A 19660-nucleotide genomic window follows, 5' to 3' on the forward strand; every position below is an offset into this window, starting at 1 on the left:
GCACTGCTGCGCCTCCTCTTCTGCAGAATTGTGGGCTGTTTTTCCTTTTCACATTGTGGTTGTTGCTTTGATTCTTGTCTGTGTCATCTTTACACTTGTATTATGTATCAAACTGTTGAAGGCTCCTTTTCCAGAGGTTCAGTATGATTGACACGAAGCTGTCTTGGAATAGAAAACCTGTAATTGTTGAATAAGTCAATTTTTGCAAGAAATGTGCTGTTGTGAAACACATGCACCTAATTTAGGCATCTTTGAAGACTGGATCTGCATAGTTGTTGATGCTCTTTGAAAATACTTAGTCTGGAACAGCAAGCTTGTGTATCATAGTGCCAACATTTAATGTTTGTGGGAGTGTGCTGAATTGTTCCAGCTAACAAAAGCCTTAGCTGAGTTAAACAGTAGAAATATAAATATTTAACTAGGTTATTAGCAGTTGAGTTATTAAAGTACCTGATGGTTAGGAAGAACATGACAAAGTAGTGTACTCCATTCACACAAAGGTCATAAGATCTGCTCTTTTGTGCAGTATGTGTGGTTTTTATGCATATGATTACAGCAATTTGTATTGCCTAGAATGCTGAATCTGTTGTTGTCTTGGTGTGGTTCTCTTTAGTGGGTTGCTTGTGGGTTAATCTCTAGGAAGAAAAAAAATCTGGAATATTAACAGTGTAGTAAAAAGCTAGAATCTATACTTCTTGGAGAGTTGCACAAGTAAACAAGTGTCAAAATAATGGAAATTCAGAACCTATTTTGTAATTAAAATGCAGGAATTAAGTGCTTTTTTCTTTCTTGCGTGGGCACATGCAGTGTTTGGGAGTTGCTGGTCAGTGGAGCAATATTGATTTCCCTCTAGGGGCAAAGCATTCATCCAGCCTTCTCAGCAGGGGGGGAGATTGATTCCTTAATCAGAATAGCAACAATCCATCATGAAGCATCCTCAAGGTATTAGGGCTAAATTAAACAGACTGGGGGCTAATGTGTAAGCCCTAATGCACTTCAAGAGGCTTTCCTGGATAAGGAGAATTTTGAAAATAATCAGAAGATGAGCCAAAACTAAAAGAAAAAAAGCCATAGGCATGAATCACCCTTAAAAAGGGGGACTATAATACAGTTTCTTTGTGTAGTGTAGTGCTTAATGCTCATATTCTCTTAGGGAAGAAAAGAAAAAATGCATGAACTATATAGCTTTGTTCATGGCATTGCATTGATGACTTGTTTTCTCTCCTTTGTGTGTGTGTTCCATAGCCATCCCAAAAATAGATACAGTCACAAATATTAAATTAGTAGAATTAAGGATCTTGAAGCCAGGAAATACACAGATTTTTTTTTTTAAACAGCAGTCACTGCTGAGGAAATGTGGGTTCCTGTGTATGTTGTATGATGTCTTAATTTTGCAAAATTTTAAGATTGTGCTTCCTTGTGTGTGTTTACCAAGCCTACAATTATGCCTGAGTTTCTAGAGGATAAAATGTCATGGTTGCATTCAGCTTTTCTAGAAATCCTTTCATTAACTTGAATGAGGAATGAAACATTGTGACTGAGCTTTAGTCTGTATATTAAGTGCTCACAGGAAGAATTAACTATAATGTGTCGGTAACCCTGCTGGATATGGTTACTGATAGTTAGGAATGCCATTCATATACAAGGGTGCTAAAAAAGGAATGGGATGGACCACAGGGCGTTTCTTCAGTCTTACTCCTGGTTCTTAGCTGCTTTGTCTCAGTTCATCTCAGTTCATCTCACAAATACATCCACACGGCCTGAGGACTTTGTAAAACCTGAAATGTTTTAGGGTGACTCTTTGTTGGTGATGTATGTGAAGACATGTTGAATGTCCCTGGTGGAAACTGGCAGATGCTCCCATCTTAAAGACCTCCCACTTCAAAGATGTTCTGCCAGCATATTCTACCATAACATAACTGCTCTGGTCTTACAGCTCATGGCCCACCAGTCTGAGTTAGCAGCCAACACTCTGTTTTTTGGGGAGGCGGGTTTGTGAAAAAATAAACTCTTTACTTTCCTTGTCTTGGCTGAGAGGCGGTAGCGGTTTTGATTCAGCCTTTGGACCAGAGCTGTAGTTGCTGAAGAGTGTTTCAAGTGCAAAGTATCATGTTCATAACACCAAAAGAGCACCAAATGACCCCGTCCTTGTGGTGGGAGGGGTTGTTCATGTCAAATTGTGAGAACTTGCTTTTCTTTTCCTCGCTTTCTGTGTACATAGGTAAGGGTGCAGTTGTTTTCTCCTTTCCTCCTCTGCTGTATCAGTGTGTTCAGAGGCCAACTTGCTTTGCCTGCTTGGCAGATAAAGCATCTAGTAGACTCAAGGCAATATCCTCTTTCATATTTTCTAGATGATTCAACTGCTCATCGAGCAAATGGTCTATCCCTGTATTATAAAATACTTGGGGAGTCATGGGACGTTCAGGGAACTGTGCCCAGGAGCTCCAGTTGCCGTTTGAAGATCAGGAGCTCTGATCCATCCAAGTTAGAGGTTGGACAGGAGGTTCCTGTTTGTTCCCCTTCAAAGAAAGGCATTTCTCCTCTGTTCAAGTGCTCTTTAATCCAACAGATGAAGCTCTGGCAGTGTAGTGGAGGATGAAAGCAGAAGTAAGCAAAGCATAGGTACAAGGAGGAGTGAAAAGAAAAGAGGAGGAAGGCTGGCACATTGCTATTTTTAATAGTGGGAGTAGATAACGATTACCAAGGGACTGGCAGACCTTCAGTCAGAAGGAACAGCTGGATGTAGAGACAGGAGCTTCTAAGTCCACCATACACTTCGGGGATCCTTGCTTCTGTGGTGCCAGCGGTCATGTGGAATTGTAGCAGCAGTCACCCTTCAGCTGTGGGCTTTTCCTCTCAGAGTTCATGAAGATCTGAGCTCTCCTTTGTCAGTCCTAGGGAGCAGTTTAATCTATGTGACTGTTCTGGGTTGCTTGTGATGGTAATGCCGGATGCTTATCATAGTGACTCATTCATTTTGGATATGAGAGATGCTCTTATTTATTGAAATCACTTTCTGGGTAAACGTTTCCGAGCAGGAGCAATCTGAAGGTTTATTTTTTGGATTTTTTGCCTTTTTAATTTTTTTTTAAGGCAATGGAGTTCACCTCAGATTTATATTTACATCCAGCTTTGGAAGATGATATTGATCTATATTTTGCATTCACATTCAAAAAAAAAAATAGAACAAGGAGTGTGTTTTTGATCTTTCTGCCCCAAGATAAATTGTTAATTACTGCTGTATAAATGACAGAATATATGTTAGCTTAACAGCTGTGTTTTGGAACACTTGATTTAAAGTTTGTAAACCATGTAATTTTCTTCAGTGTAGACATAAAAGTAGAATGGAGTAGAAATTACAAAGGTAAGAAGGAAGCAAAGATGTGAGAAGTTCATATAACTTGGAGGATTTTTTCTATTGGGAAATTTATAATTTTTGCTTAAATTACAGCCTTTTAATTTTAGAGAGAGGATACACTCATGAGATTTATTTTTACCTTACAACCAGTATCGCTTCTAATATGAAGCCCTTATGGTAATTTTCATCTCGCAGAGCACCTGCACTGATGTAAAATGTTGCTCAGACTATTCCTCTTTATCACTATATCTGTTATTATAGAAATTGCTTGTGTTTTGTACCTTTGTTCAACCAAATCACTTTATATATGAGACTGAACCTTATTGTTCAGCCCTTACCTTTATGAGCCATTTCAATTACTTCAGTGCAGATACAAGAGTTGAAAGCCCTGGGCTTTTTGTTTGTGCATCCATTGTGTTTGCCTGCATTATGTCCTCAGCTTTTTTTTTGAGGTTAATAAGAAATTTGGATCATTGTGCTTAATTTGGTAACACTGACTCGGCTCTCTGAACATCTGTCACTTTGTTTGCATCAGTATCTGTGCGAGGCAGGGTGATGTTCAGAACCTTCAGTCTCATTTCAGACACATGTTTTTTGAAAGCATTTGTGTCTCTAGTGTCGCCACAAAAAAATTTTTCTCCAATACATGCAGATGCTTTACACTTTAGTCCTGAGCTCTGGCGTAGTGTAATAAATGTTCTCTTTTCTGATGTTCTGCAGCAGAACAAGTTCATAAATTCATCACAGAATCATGGAGTGGTTTGGGTTGGAAGGCACCTCAAAGCCCATCCTGCTATGGGCAGGGACCTCCCACTGAATTAGGGGCTCCAAGCCCCATCCAACCTGGCCTTGAACACGTCCAGGGATGGGGCAGCCCCCACTGCTCTGGGCAACCTGGGCCAGGGCCTCTCCACCCTCACGGCAAAACATTTTTTCCTAAGGTCTCACCTAAATCTGCCCTCTTTGAGCTGAAAACCATTCCCCCTCATCCTATCCCTGCAGTCCCCGATCAAGAGCCCCTCCCCAGCTTTGCTGTAGCCTCCTTTAAAAGGCCCGAATGAATTTTTAAATTTTGTTTTAATTTATTTTATGATCCTGTGAGGAGCTGTGACAGCAGTTGTCGCTGAAGATCCCATCCCTGTTTCTGGGTTGGCACTGAGCAATCCAGGCATTGATGGGGCCCTGTGCTGCTGATTGTGTGATACAAATTAAAGACAAACCAGACTGGAAGGATGGAGTGCACATCACTCAAGAACGTGTAAATAGAACACAAGTCCCAAACCTGTCCCTTCTCATGTCTCTTCCACTCTGGGGAATAAGACAGTAATTTCTCTTGCACCCATGTTTTTTGTGAAAGCTCTTGAGTGTTGTGAAATTGTAGAATGCTGAATAGTTACTGTACTTAGAGACTAAGTTAAAGGTAGTAGAGAGCATCAATTTTATTGTATGTTCTTGTGTTGAAAATCAATACTGTATGCTGATTGATACCCAGAATAGATTCTCTATACTAGAATTGCCGCATTTACCAAATGATATAAAATGTCTGTGTGTCTGAAAGATATGTTTCAAAGAATAATTTTTCCAATGTACTAATTAATTCCCTTCAAATAGATAGTCAGGCAAAAGTGAAATACAACATCAATATTTAATGGCATCTGCTTAGAATGACTTTTGAAGTTGTGTGGGAGTGATGCACACGCATCCCTGATAAAGAGAGGATGGAATATGTGTGTCTGTTTTCTTTTAATATAAGGAGTTAATTACTTACTCCTTAAAGATGCAGTTGTGAGATGCCCTACATGGCCCTGCTCAACACTGAAGTGTAGGAAACAGCTTAATCTCTTTGCACTGTGAATTTGAATGTTACCAGGAAGAGAGGTTCCGTTTCCTGGATGGCATGAGCTGGTCTCCACCTTTCTGCATGAAGCTCCTCCAGTCAAAGCAGCCCTGTAGAAGTAATACTGAAAATGGGCTGTAATTTTTCTCTTGCCTCAAGAAAGAGTGAGTCCAAGTGACCAACATCTTATTCTGCAGATCACATGGTTTCGTGTTCTGATGCCGAACAGCGCAGCTATGAGCTGACCTGTGATGTCTTGTGGGATGCAGCCTACTCTGGAGCAGTGGACTGGCAGCACTTTGATACGTCAACTGGTGGGGTTCATTGTTATTGCTGTTACCAGCTGCCTGTTCGGAATGGCAGGCTTAGGGAGGAGTGAATTTGTAACAGATTTGCATGTAGTTTGTGGGCATTGTTTATTCCAAACAGACTCCTAGAGTTGGGGGATCCATTATTTTCTGGAAATGAAGTGAACATTTGTTAGATTTCCTCTCGCAACAGTGGTAGAAAAGAGCAGCACTGTGCTTACCATCCTCTTTTGATACTCTGTGGTTTGTTATTGCTGTGATAGGAAAACACAAGTAGCACATTATAATGTAAGCATTCCTTCTGTTTATTTTTTTTTGTTGTGTTTTTGTGTGCCTTCTGCTTGATCTTCTAAGAACGTGAGAAGAATGGAAAACAGGATTGTGTAGTTGTGCAGTTTTATTCACAAAATTTCACAGCACGCTTTTCTATCACACGGTAAAGCAATTTATTAAGAATTATTCCTGTTAAAAGCACTGTGCTATAATACCAACTCAAAACTTGACCTGCAGCTTTCTGTTATGAAGATTTTAATAACGTTGAACCATAGTTTGTTAGTCCTCTAACTAATAACATTACAATTTCTGAGTGTAGTGGTCGTGTTCTTGTTTGTCTTCAAGACAGAAAATACTTTTTATCACTGTCCTGGCAATCAGTCCGAAGTACAGCAAGCAGCTTTACACTTGGAAAAACTGTAGCACCCTTTCAGAAAACATCTTTGTTGCCTCAGATTTTTTCAGCCTGGTAACACATTCAGAACACAGGACAAGCAGCTTAAGATCTGAATGAGATTGTTCACCAAATGAGTTGGTGCAGCATGTTAATTTGCTAGCGCTTCCAAATGCCTGCAGTGTTACAAGAGCCTGCAATGTCACTAAAATACCAGGACCTTTGTTGGCCCTAAACTCCTTAGAGGAGAGTTTGAAATTCTTCTCTGCTTGCTTTAGTCTTACCAGCTTTATAAAGAATTTCAAGATCTGTATTTGAAAAATGTGCGTCCTAGGCTTAGCAAAGTTAGTAAGGATCTTTTCCTGGTAGTATTAGTTGTCTTGGAGTTTTGTTGTGCTCTGGGTTTTACTGTACAGCTCATTATTGTATGAGGCTCCCGTTAGTGCTTTTGTCTAGCTGCCAATGGATAAGTTTATTACGTGTGTTGATATGCCTTTTATCTCCATGAACAGTGTGGGGTTTATGTTGAAGAAAAAAGTCACCTTTACAGTTAGGTAAACTAAGATAATGTGGCTTTAATCAGGCTGGATGTGGGCAACCTGTATTATTTCATCTGTATTTTCCATTTCATTTTAAGTTCCTAAGCTGATATTTAAATGCTAGAGCAGAACTGATACGACACTAAACCATTTTGCTTTCTTCATCTTTATGTAGTAAACCAACATCTTCCTTGCCCCACCCTCTTGGAGAAAAGGACGTGAATGGATTTGTAAAACTACATAAAGTTTCAAACTTTAGAAGTCTATTTTTAAGGTCTTTAAATGGAAGCTTTTGTCCAGAGATTGGACCCAAACATTTTGGTGAATGCTGCCTAGCTTGGTAAAGTGTAACATTATTGCCCACTACAGCAGAACTTCCACCTGGAGGTGATGAATGGGTACTGATTCACCATTCAGAATTGGGAATTGAACGTAAAGATATCACAGCTGTGTGTTTAGGAATGGAATTGAAGAAAACAATCTTAAAACATTTCGTCCTGTCTCTTGCTTCACTGATACTGGGTTTAGGCAAATAAACTGGAAGATGGGCTGGGTGGAAACAAGTGGTCAGACTGGTGTGACATACGTGTGGCTTTTAATGTGAGCTGCCACAAGCACTGCTTTACATTGGGCAGTGCTTTCCCTCGTGACTCTGTCTGAAAATGAGATTGATAGAAGATTACTGTTTATTCATGCAATGCCCATTAGGGTTGTGAAGATTCGTGCTTATTCAAGTGTCTTGAAGGCTTAAATCCATGTCATGACACCGTCATCATTGTTATAGCATGATAAAATACTTGCATGCTTTTTTGGAACCCAAGGACATGAGATTGTTGTCACAATAAAACTGAATTACACCTTTCGCTTGGTTAGACTCGTCCATCCAGCTTAGGAGTGAAGTATCCTTGCCAAGGGAAGCAGTCCTTGCTTACAGGATGTTGCTATTCTTTTTCAGGGTGGCGAAACATCATTTTTTTCCTTAGGTTTCCAACACATTGGTCAAAAGAGAGTGTAATTGTTTCTGTTTCCATAAAACATTCTGATGGTTTTAGTCTGAGAGGCTGGAGGCTTTGGAAGGAGTTGGGCTGTGTCTGCACAGTCCGGAGATGCCCTACTTTCTAGAAGCTGTAATTTTAGGTTATCTTGATCAGCACAGCGTGCTTAGCACACTGAACCTGAGCTGTGTGCTTTGGGGTTCAGCATGTGGCCTTACTGCAGCGTCTCTGTGGGGCAGACGGCAAACCTTGCCCTGTCATGCTGTGCTGTGGTTCCCTGCTTGGCTCTGATTTCTCCGTGAACTGGTCCCCACTTCAGCTCTGTAGGTGTGTGGGCAGCATTTAGCACAGTGGGGCTGCTGTTGAAGCTGGAAGAGCTTTGCTGCTGCTACAACTTCCTTCTAGCGTGCTCTGATCAGGTGATTGGGCACTTCAGTTTATAGATGGTAGAGATTATTGTGTTATAAAACTCTAGTTCTGTGTGTAAAATGGAAAGAAATCATTGTTTCCCACCTTACAATCGTGACGTTAATTTCTTCCCATTATTCAAAGCTCCATGACACATCTCTGTTCTTGTATGGATGTTTAGTGTGATGGAGTTAAATTTACCTCTTTCTCTTTAGATGCTTGTGATTGTCTCCTATCCTGTGGAGAATCTCAGGCATCCGTGAGTGAGTAGTGGGATGACTCCATCCCAGCCCACGGAGCACGCAGCTCCGCTCTGTGCGTGCCACTCTGTTGACTCTGCAAACCTGAAATGTGTGTGGGAGACTTTCTTTTGTATTCTAGCATGTAATTTAATTGATGTTTGTTTGGTAATTTGTCTCCGATTAAATTATTCGTTGTCACTGCTGAAAAAATGCTTTGTGTGCTTTTGGTGGGTCAGCATTTTGCACAATATTTCCCCTTCTTTATTCCACCTACTTCAATGCATTCATTTATTTTTGCTGCAATTTTATTACTGAGAACTGAGAGCGGCTTCTGTTGGGAGGAGGGGAGAACCCAGTGGAGTTTGAGAGAGGCTTTATAGCAATCGTTTGGTTAAGGGAAATGCGATTACTTTTCCTCAGATTTACACTTGAACATGAGTTCACGCTGTAATTAATGGAGTTGTTACCTGAGGTTAAACTTCATAGCAATGGAATAGAACCGAGCGTGTGAGAATGAGGGTACGCTCTCTCCTTGCAGAGGGAAAGAAACCTAAGTTATCAGGGAATCCTTATCTATTGATAATCATGTGTGTGTTGATGCACAGGTGGATGTTTCTGATGCCCAGAGAGTTGCCCACAAAGTTTTGGTTTGACCATGTTCTATTTTATAGTTGTAGATGAGTTCTGTGGCCATAAAGATGATCTTGTCTTTTGCAGAGGAGAGGCACGGCAAGATTCAGATGAAAGTTTGAGTCCTTTATGCAAATGGGATCAATCTGAAACAATGTTCTTGTCCAAATGGAGACAAATGACCTGACTCTATGGGGACCTACAGGGTCTGCAAACGCAGCAGGGTTAGTCCCTTTTCCTTAGCTGAAAAAGTGAGATGAGAAAGGTAGTAGGTAATAGGAAAATATTTGGCAGGGTGTTAGCCAATTGTCTTGGTTGCCATTCTAATAGCTGTACAAGAGTTTGGTGGTCTTGTAATAAAAAAACCCTGTGTGATAAACTCCAGTTTGTTAACAGATTTTGAAGTGATCAACTTTCCATATTTAAAATTTAATTTTGCAAATTAAGGTTTGCAACCATTTAAAATACTATGTATGCAGAACTACAGTGTTGTTCTATCTACTGCATTGGATTTTCTGAATCATACTTCTCTGAGAAGTCTCCTGTTTTGGAAACTTAACTGTTTCTTGAATCAGAGCAGATCTAATTTCTGTGTTAAAAATGGAATGGAATGGCAGATAGAAATACTTAAGGCACAGCAGTGATCTTACTTAGTCCTGAGTGTGAAATGGCCCATGAAAAATCCAGGACTGTATTTGTAATGTCCTGGTATTTAAGATAAAAAATGCTTTTGAACACCATCTACAGAAGAATTATTTTGTCTTTGTCTTTTTCGGTTGTTAGTTTCTTTTAATTTGGGAAAGAGAGGAGGGAACAGTCATTTTAGAGACTTTTCACTTTCCATTTGAGCTTAAAGGAAAAGCTGTAGTCACGCTGGCAGGGGGTATTTTTTGACCCCAGGTATTGCAATTGCTCCAGTGATTCTAGGAGGCAGACTCGAGCTAAGCAGAATTACAGTGACTTTACAACAGTTTTCTTTTCCCAGCCTCTACGTAAATATCCCATAAGGACACCATGCCTGCAGTGGAGTTCGGTAGGCAATTCTCAAAGCGCTTCACAGCCACAGAAAGAGGTGAAAATGAGTCAGAGGAATAAAGGCTTTTCTGTTTAATATATAAATACATCTTTGCATCTTTGTAGAAAAGAGACTCGCACTCGTGCTGAGTTCTACACCTAACAGGTGATTTATTTAATGGGGATTAGAAGATCAAAAGTTTTGCTGTTGAGAATGCCAGGCATACCTGTCGAGGCCATGCTAAATGCAGCCCCGTATGGGCTGTGTTCAGATAGAGGGAGATCAAGAGCTCTTACTGTGCAAAATTTAACAATGGCATGGATATATTTTTTTTGAAGTGGTGATATAAAAATTATCAAACTAAATCCCCCCAAAACCGAACAAAAAAGAGCTCGCCCAAATATTACTCCTTCAAAGAATTCAATAGCATGGGATTGCATTTCAGGAGTTCCTAAACTCCATCCGCTTAGAGCAGTGTTGTATTGGAAAAGGTTTGATGTTAACACCAAAATTGTGCGCTTTCAGGATGCATAAACAGCTTGGATATTCTGTGTGATGAATCCAATATGGCATTGGTTTATGAAGAAGTTGGGCAAAAAGCTGGTTTCCCCAAAAATACATTCCCACAGACCATTACAACTTGAAGTATTGTTCTTGTGGATAAGATTCTACTATGGTAATCAGTTTGCTTTTGGATAAAAGGGCAGAATTGCCTTTTTTTTGTGTGTGTATGTATGTGTGTCTTCTTTTAAATGGATCAGCAGGCTTGTTTGTTTTTCTTTTGTAGTTATCCGTGCAATAAGCAGGAACGCTCTGTGGTTCATTTTTAATAATTAGTACAGAGCTGCCCAAAGGGGAAACTGTGTGGGTAAGAGATCTCGTTGATCTTTGTTTTAACAGCTGGTATTATTAAGGGAGAGCTTTGTAGAATGCAAAAAAAGAGGATGAAAATCAGTCAACAGTTAATCCAAAGATGTATCCAGGCATCAAAAGATTTACTGGGAATTAGTTCTAAAATTGCATTTGTTCAAATGATTTCAGAATAAAAGAAGGGGTGTGTATTAAATCAGGGAAGTGGGATGGTGCTGGGGAACAGTCAAGAGTTGCAACACTGTCAACTGAAAAACTGTACTGGAACAACAGGAACATATATTTAGCATTGTTACCATGCTGCAACTCCTGAGGGAGGCAGCTCGGCTCTGGAGCTCTGCTGCGGCTCATGATTTATACTATCCCGTCAGCAGAGCGATACACACCAGAATCTGCTCATTTTCAAAGCTCTTGTTTATAACACACAGAACAGAACAGTAAACCCCTGTGGGTCCTTGCAGCTTTCAGTCTGCAGCTCTGGATACTGTCAGCAAAAACCAAATCCTTGTTCCATTCCTATTCCCTCAGGAGGAGCAGAAGGAAGAGGTTAGCATTGCTTTGTTTTATTTCTTTGTTTTTTAAATGAGTTTTGTGGGTATCATTAATGCTAATGGTAGAGATGCATCATCTGTCTGGGCCCCAGTAGGTTTCAGTAGTTGGGAGCCTTTGTCTTTGCTTAGCTTTTGCTTAGCTAATGAGTCTGCATTTTAAGGTCTGCATTCTGCTGCTTGTCCCCATACCTAGTAGTTCACCTATATATGTTATTACCACCAAAAGGAGAAGCAGCATGTGTTTGTCTTCTGTTTAAATAACTGAACGTATACAGAAAAGAGTTGAAAATGCCCTCAGTCAAAATAGTTGGTGTTTCTGACCTTACATCTGAGATTAGTTGAGTTTTCTATTATTATTATTATATTATTGCTCTTTAAGAGCTTTCTAATATCCTGGGTTGTAATTTGCACATTATAATATATTTTGAAACGAAAATCTGTACCATTCTGGGGTTTCTTGCATGTATTTTATAAGCGGAATTGTATGCTTGAAGAAAAGTGTTCATTTCTGAGTGGTCTGCTTATGACAGATGGTTCTCATTGTGGCGAAGTCATGCAGCGCCTCAAACCTCAACATGTATAAACTTATTTGAAGGAAATGAATTGCTGCTGCAGCGTGGCCATCTATGAGAAGTATCCTTAGACATTGCAAACCATGTTTTCGGAGCCTTACCTTTTCCTTATTTGAAGAAAAATATAAACCGTATAAACATTTCTTTTCAAGAGCATGAAATTTTGACATCTCCAAGACACACATTTCCTCTTTCAAGAGATGTAACACAACTTTCTTAGAAGCATTTCCAACTGATAACAGCACGTGACTTCTGTTGAGTCTCGAACGCCTCTGTATGGCCTTTTCAAGTAATTGAATGCTAACAGCACCTAGGTGATGCTCTGTGCCTGGTGGATTTTGGTTCTTCCATATGTGCCATCCAGGACATGTAAGCTGCGTGATTTTACTCCTTGTTTTATCTCCCTTGTTCCAAGAAGCCAGGCTTCCTGTTAGCCTTTTGCATGCAGAAGGGCTGTCTTATTGTCTGTAACTATCCAGTATCCTTTGATTCAGTTGCTGTTTCTTTTAATCACCTATTGCTCATCAGCTCTGTCCTGCTCCAGTTGAGCTGTTCATATCTTCCTGCCTTCCTACTCCCCAGAATTAATCATTCCTCTCTCTCTTACCTCTCACAGCATCTTTTTAAAGCTGCTGCAGCACCAGCAACCACATCCTCTCTCGTATGGCACATCCTGTCTCACCTTCCTTCCTGGCTGCTGTGTTAGCACTGTCACTTGTCCTGTTGCTATAGAGGGACCACAAGTTCTGCTTTACCACATCCTTCGTAGGATACAACAGGCGAAGGGGGAGGAGAGAAGGCTTCATTTGGCACCAGCAGGGAAGAAGTGGAGAGTTTGTGGCTCTTAAGAGATTTGGGCTTTGGTGAAGAAGGCTCTTTGCCTTGTTGGTAAGAGCAACCCCTGGAGCCAAGACCAGGAGGTTTCTTGCACAAGCACCGGCTCCTTGTGGAGCTCCACTGCTCCTGCACCCATGGATGGGCAGCAGCAGTGACTCAAAGGCCTCTGGCTGCTGCAGGAAGGAGCAGTTTCAGTTCAAGGTTTAAGCTGTTAGCAGAGAGAGTGAGACATTGAGAGTTGTGTGTGTGTGTGTGTGCATTAACCTCTTGGCAGCTGATGACACCGGTTGTACTCACACAAGGAAGCATCCTCCCGTGAACCAGGTGTCAGGTTCTTCAAGGCTTCCATAATAAGTGTTAAAATGGGTCACCAGCACGAGGGCTTGGGCTGTGTGCCCGGTGACCTGTCAGGCAGGCGGAGGTGTCCGGTTGCTGACCTGATGCTCCATGCTGCTGCCAAGTGACTTGCTCTCCTTCCCTTCCCTGTGTTCAGGGCTTTGCAGTGGCTTTGCAGTGCTGTTCTTTGTCCTGCTTTTGGTGTTTTGGGGTCTGGTGTTATGCATCCTCCTCTCTATGAGGTCCTGACCTACACCAGTAGGAAGATAGGCTCGGCGATTGAGTTAGTGGGGGGTGTGCTGTAGGTCCAGCCTTACTGTAGGTGAGTCTTTTTGTCTGATTTTGCAATGAATTAGTTCTCTGTTAACCCCGATGACCTGGTTGTGCTCCTATACCTGTGCTCAGCGTGGCTGAGATACTCATTTTGATACTCATTTTGCTCTCCCTGTGCTGCCTGCTGCACCATAAGCTCAGGGGGACTTTTTCCATAGGTGCGTCTTGTTTTATTTCAGCCAGGTTTCCATCAAGGTAGGCTCAGGGTAGGGCGAAACCTGCCCGTGACACAACACTTCTGCGTCATTAGCAGGAGGGGTCACCCTTGCATTTGTGGAAGGTGGTTTTCTGGGTGGGGATGGGTGGTTGGTCTCTGAAGCAGGTAAGAGGTTTACTCCCTGCTGCTACCTTTTGCTGTGCAAAGGGCTTTGCTATTATACTGTGGCAACGTTATTTTAAATACAAATTAAAATTGGGATAAACATTAGAACTTATTTTGTTTTACAGCTTCAGCAGAATGCTGAAGACAGTGAGCATTTCAAGGCTGAATAATAGACCAGTAACTGCTTAATTCATAATATTTATTGGCATAAGTAGGACAATTAGAGGTGAGTTCAGCTAGCAACCTAAAAGATACTGCAGCATAAAACACAGTCTGTTTCCACTCTTCATTTCTGGGACCCCTCCAGTATGAAAAGCACTCGGTTGCTCGATGATGCAGCAAAAAAATCTCATGTGTCTGTTTTCTCCTAATAAGATCAAGTTCTGAGGTGAATCAAAAGAGATAGCAGAATAGTTAAAAACCTTTTGCGCTTTATGGAAAATGGGATTAAGGGTGAAAATGAAAAGCAAGTAGAGGTATGATTGGTTTCTCTGGAGTATTCAGCTTGAGTAGGAGTATGCCTGTTTAAGGTGAAAGGTGAGGAAGGATTGATTTAATACTTTAAGGGTAAAATGAAATTAAACACGTGGACGATTAGGAGACCCTCATGAACAATGTATGTCAACATAAGTTTTGTGTGTGAGAACCGGATATACATGGGAATGCAAGGGCGGATTCGTGAAGCCACATCGTTTGAATGTCAATCACAAAGAGATGGTTTCTCAGTCCCATCGGTACGTCTTCCATGGTGCTATTAGTCCTGCTCCTCTGTGCTGCATGAAGCCAAAGGTTAGTGTCCTGTGCTCCATTTTGTACTTAACATACTTGATGTACAAACACGGATGTTTGTTTGGTTGTCATTAGCAGGATTTCACTGACTGTAGCTGACAAGTTTTGTGTGGGAAGTTGTCTCTCATCACTGGTGGCTGAGTCAACAGATGCTGAAGTGCTTTCGTATTTTCTGCTCCTCTCTGTTCTCTGGAAGGCTCTTGCAGTGCTAGTCTGTGCTTTATGCTTTTTTCTTTCATCATTAATTTGCCTGAAGACTGTTAAATTTGCATGTAGCTTCCTTGTAGGGCTCCAAGGATCTGAATACTGTTGTATTCTGCTAGCTCTGTAGTGCCATATGGGCCTTAACCAAGCCTATGAAGGACTTATAATCTTATTAATTCTTTTTATAATTTAAAGTTGTTAAACCATGAAATCTAAAAAAAAAAAGTAATTTAGAATTTGAACACTGTAATATAGTCTTGATCTTCACTTTAATTCTTTTTTGCTTATGGAAATGGGTGAGAGTGTTTAAAAAAAAAGAGACGTGTGAGGAGAAGGTGTGAGCCAGATGTGAAGTTAGCATTTAATTCCCCTATTCCTACTTACGTTTTGAGGACAATGAATAAACAAGTAATTTTGGGAGGAAGTGGAGTTGAACTCCCTGGAGAAGCAAGCAGCAGAAAGTCTTCATATATTTTTAACATTTAAGAAAATGAGTTTTTATCATATTGCCAGATTAGAAATATAGGGGGAATATGCTAAATATAAAGGCTTTGTTTCTCTGTTATTAGCATCTGGAGTTTCAGTATATTCTTTCTTTGCTGCTTGTCCCTCTATGAGCATCCTTAATTTAGCACTGCTGACTTCCAACCTGTGGAAGCAGCAGAAAGACTGATGGTTCAGCCTGGGTACTGATATATAATGTATTAAACACTGCCACCTTGGTCTGGTCTGAGCAAGTCTGACAGAACGATTAAAATTGCAGAATTAATTGGTAAAGTCGCCCAGAATCCCATGTTTTGTTTACACTTGAAACCAAATAAAAACCACAGGACATTTGTTCGAGCTGTGTGGTGGAGTCTGACTCCACAGCATTGGCCGTTCTGATGGTGAGAAGCGCTTTCCAGACATGAGGAGTGCAGTGACCCAAGTGAGTCATCTGGAGGCAGGGAGACTGGGACTTGAGAGAAGAAGGAGAACCCCCCCTCGATGCTGCAGATGTTAAAGCTGAAGCCCCTTGGTGGCAAATTAAGGTCCCATCCATCACTGGATCGGAACGAGCCTCGAGTCGAACTATTTCGCAATAGGTGGAAATGCTCTCGAAAGAGGAAGGAATATCTGAGCTGATCTTCAAATACCACATGAATAACACTTTCTTTATTGCTCAATAATTGGTTGCGCTCCATGTTATGTGGCTTAGAAATGGGAAGAAAGCTTTTCTTTCTTTTGTTTTCTTTTGTTTTTTTTTTAATGGCTAACTTTCTTATTCCCAAAATACTTTGCATAGCTGGGGAATGTGACTTCAGGAGAACAGTTGAGAAGTGAGGGGGTTTGACAGCTTAGAGTAGCCATTAAAATGAGGAAAAGCAAATAGACCGTACTATTTCCATTTTAAGCATTGTCAGTGTAACAAGCATGCAGCCGAGTTTCAGAAAGAATGCGTGAATGTGAGGTTATTTGGGCAGCGGTAAAAATGCTGGAAGAGAATTAATGGGAACAAATGAAGTTAGAAACACGCTTCGCCTTAGGGATGAAATGTTCAAAGCATTCTGGTACTTGGATGTCCAATTCCCATTCAAGTTAATGGCTGAAGTTCTTCTTTTGAGCTTTAATTTTTGCGTGCATGCTCAGAAGTGTGTTAAGCTCTGGATAAAGATGAAGCTACTGTTTGTTTCGAGCAGTGTGCAGTAGTGGCTCTGCTTTCCCACCCTCAGAAAATCAGGTGGGGCAGCTCCCATATGCAGAATTCCTCCATCTCTTGGGAAAGGTGTGATGCGTTTGTCTCACTGCTGTCTTTGGGAAGCTGGTGGGATCTGATGGAGAAGAATAAGCTTGCAGAGTAGTTTAATTATGTGCACATCTTGATTGTCAATCAGAAGTCCATTCTCATTAATGAGCTGTTGATATCACAATAAGTAAGCATAGGGACATGAAAATGGGAAAACATGAGATTTGGTGAGTTGGAAGGCCGAAGAGCATGGACAACAGGGTGAAGGCTGTGGTAGGAGCCTGCTGAGATATGGGACTCGTCATCAGTGAGTGTTTTTCTTAAGAGTATTCTTAAATGTAAACGAGTCTCTGACTCAGTGGAAAGTAGTGAATGCTTCCAGAAAATGTTTTGGTGTTTCTTTTTCAGAGAAAACAGGTGGAAAGTGACCTTTTGTTTCCCCCTCACTGTGGTCTACTGGGAGCATTCTCACTGAACACTCTGTCATGCTTCTGGTCTTGTTTCCTTGCTTCTCCTGAAGAATGTTAAAGCCTTGTGGAATTCTTTGTTTTCTAATCTTATCCATGACTGGAAGGGCGAGGAGGCTGCAAAAATGAACACAGGAGAATATGCACATTGAAATGGACAGTTGAAACAGCTTGTGGAGATACCTGATCCAGCTTCCAGCTGATGACAGAACCTGCACACTGGAGCACTCTGTACCTGCTCATTGTGCTGTGTGTCCATCCCTGGCAAGGGTGATGCACTTCGTGCTGAAACCACGCAGTGCTCTGGTTAGACAGCTCCTGGTTGTAGAGCCAAGTTCTTTCAGAGCTGGGATGGACAAACCCTCACAAAGTTCAGGATACTAAAACTAGAACAAATTTGCTACAGAACAGTTATTTTTTTATCTTCTAGGATTCCGAGTGGTAATGCATTTTTAATGAACTTTGAAAACAGTGAAATGGTTTAAAAGATCTTTTAGATGTTGTTTGTTTGAAGGGATGGTATTCCTAGTAACTACTGTCAGAAATCTCCTTTTTTAGAAGTTCTAGTTTTGCATTGATTGTGTCCCCGCCTGGACTGTAGGGTTCTATTCATTTAGGAATGCTTTATAAGCAAAACATTGCCTATAGTCTTTATCACTGTTTCTTTAGTCTTTGCCTACCTTCAGCTTGCTGAGTAGACCCATGAAACAAGAAAAGTCCATCTGAGTTGGGTGTCGCCAGCTGCACTGCCTTCCATTGGAATCTCATGCTCCGCAAGTGATGGTGTTGCCAATTTTGCTGACTTTTTTCACGCTTAAGGAACACAGAAAAGAGAACAGATAATGGAATACATGACTCCAGTGTAATACACTGTTGTGGGGCGTTGGCTGCTCAGTGAAATGGCACTCGGGCCAAAACTATTCCATGCCCGGAACAGGATAGAAACTCTTATCTTAAGTAAAGTCTGCAGAAGGGAGCTAAATTTTACCTTCACTTGCCTTTACTTGCTTGTAGTTTATCCTGTTGAGATATGTTCTTCTGGTTACAGCTCAGTGCAGGACAAGCATCTCTGCTCATGTTATAAATAGAAGGTACCATCTTCACACAGTTGGTCTGTCCGACAGCTGCATTGCAGTACATTTGCCTTTGCTCTGCACATCATGGAGTTTTCTTTCGCCAGGCTTCACGTAGTGAAGCCACTGAAACAGTCTGGTGGATCCATCCACGGGATAACAAACCAAACTGAGGCAGCTACGTGGAGCCATTTTCAGGTTTTTATTCATACTCTTATCTAAATGGTGCTGTGAGAATTGAGTCAGGATGGTGGTGGAAGAGGTTTGGACAAGCCACCTGCCGAGGTTACCTTTCCAGGGTGAACGTGCTTTCTCTCTGAAAGCAGCAGGGTTATCTTGAAGGGCAGGATCTCCTGGAAGGCATTCTTTCCTATGGAAACAATGACCTTTCCTCTTTGGATGGGGTTACATTAGGATGCTACCTTAGTTTCTTGCTACTAGTATGGTGTATCTGATAAGGGTGTTTTTATTTCTTTATGGGGATTAGGGAGTGGATTTCCCTCCTTGAGATTCTCTTTCTCAAAGCTGAAAGTGAAAGCCTGTAAACTTGTGAGGAACAGACCGCCTGGTGGGTTATTTATTTTACGTGCATGTGTTTATGTAAAGTAATGTAAATTGTGGAAGAGCAGGGTGTGGGATAGCTATAAGACTTCTTTATCAGAAACCTTAAAGGCCATGCTTGGAGTACTTTCTTGATGCCAGCGCAATCTGGGGGATGTAGAGGTGGACTATTTGAAGCAGAAGGTGCCTTGTTTTGGTGGCATCATGCTCTGGACAGCACACCGTGTTCCCTCCTGATCTGAACCCGCTGGGAGGAGGAGATGTCTATGATATTACCCGTGTCATCTTTGTATTCTCTCCAGCTGTGAAACTGTCTGAAATAAGGAGTTGTCTATATGCAAATATATACTGGCTTAGTCTGTCTTCCCTTTCCACAACACACATGTTCTCTTTTCAAGTGCACGATGTTACATTGGTTTAAGGGTCATTTATATTGCTGGAAGGCTGGCTCTTACTCTCCAGTTTGAAATTTCTCTTTGGTTGTCCTTAAACTACTGTTCTTAGCTCCTGGAGCACAGGGCTTTGAAGTTCTTTACTACTTTTGTAACTTTATACTATTGCTCTTTTTGCTGTGCCTCTTTAATTGACCAAAACTGATATAATTTAAATTGAAGCCTAATCTGATTTGGCTGAATTGGTTTGAAACAGTACCTAATGCTAAACCTGAGCAAATATACAGATACACAAACCTCGTGTCCCCTACTCCATGTGTGTTACTTGCTGCTTTAACTTGCTGCCTGTTAGGGTTTTGCAGATTCCCTCTTCTAACATGGTTTCTGTTTTTTCCCCCTCCAAAACACAATTCAAGCCATTTTGGTAGCAAGTAGCAGCTTCTGTGTGTGTGACTGTTCCGTTCAGTGCTGGAAGAGTCTCTTCTGATACGGATCTGACTGTCAGAGCCAGATATGCTACAAAGCAGAAATGGTATTTGCTTAAAAGCAGCGTGTTCATAATCTGGGGTCTGTAGATTTTCTGTTCGTGTGCTGTGCTGTGCAGCTCAGGAAGTGGCTTGTGTCGCTT

At 41.2% G+C, this 19660-nt stretch overlaps 1 protein-coding gene across 18 annotated transcripts in view; it reads left to right on the plus strand.

The window, feature by feature from the left end:
• Window positions 1-19660, plus strand: part of FNBP1 (formin binding protein 1) — a 97880-nt gene that overhangs the window by 11610 nt on the left and 66610 nt on the right. For 17 of the 18 annotated variants that reach the window (XM_054083843.1, XM_054083849.1, XM_054083841.1 and 14 more), the window contains exon 1: window positions 14520-14609. The exons of the other annotated variant lie outside the window; for it this stretch is intronic. In XM_054083843.1, the coding sequence (XP_053939818.1) occupies window positions 14535-14609 (75 nt within the window). In that variant the 5' untranslated portion in view covers window positions 14520-14534. Of the gene's footprint in view, window positions 1-14519; window positions 14610-19660 lie in introns of those variants that run through there. 18 annotated transcript variants of the gene reach the window in all.

Source organism: Cuculus canorus, chromosome 19, assembly GCF_017976375.1.
Source record: "Cuculus canorus isolate bCucCan1 chromosome 19, bCucCan1.pri, whole genome shotgun sequence".
Classification (NCBI taxonomy): domain Eukaryota; kingdom Metazoa; phylum Chordata; class Aves; order Cuculiformes; family Cuculidae; genus Cuculus; species Cuculus canorus.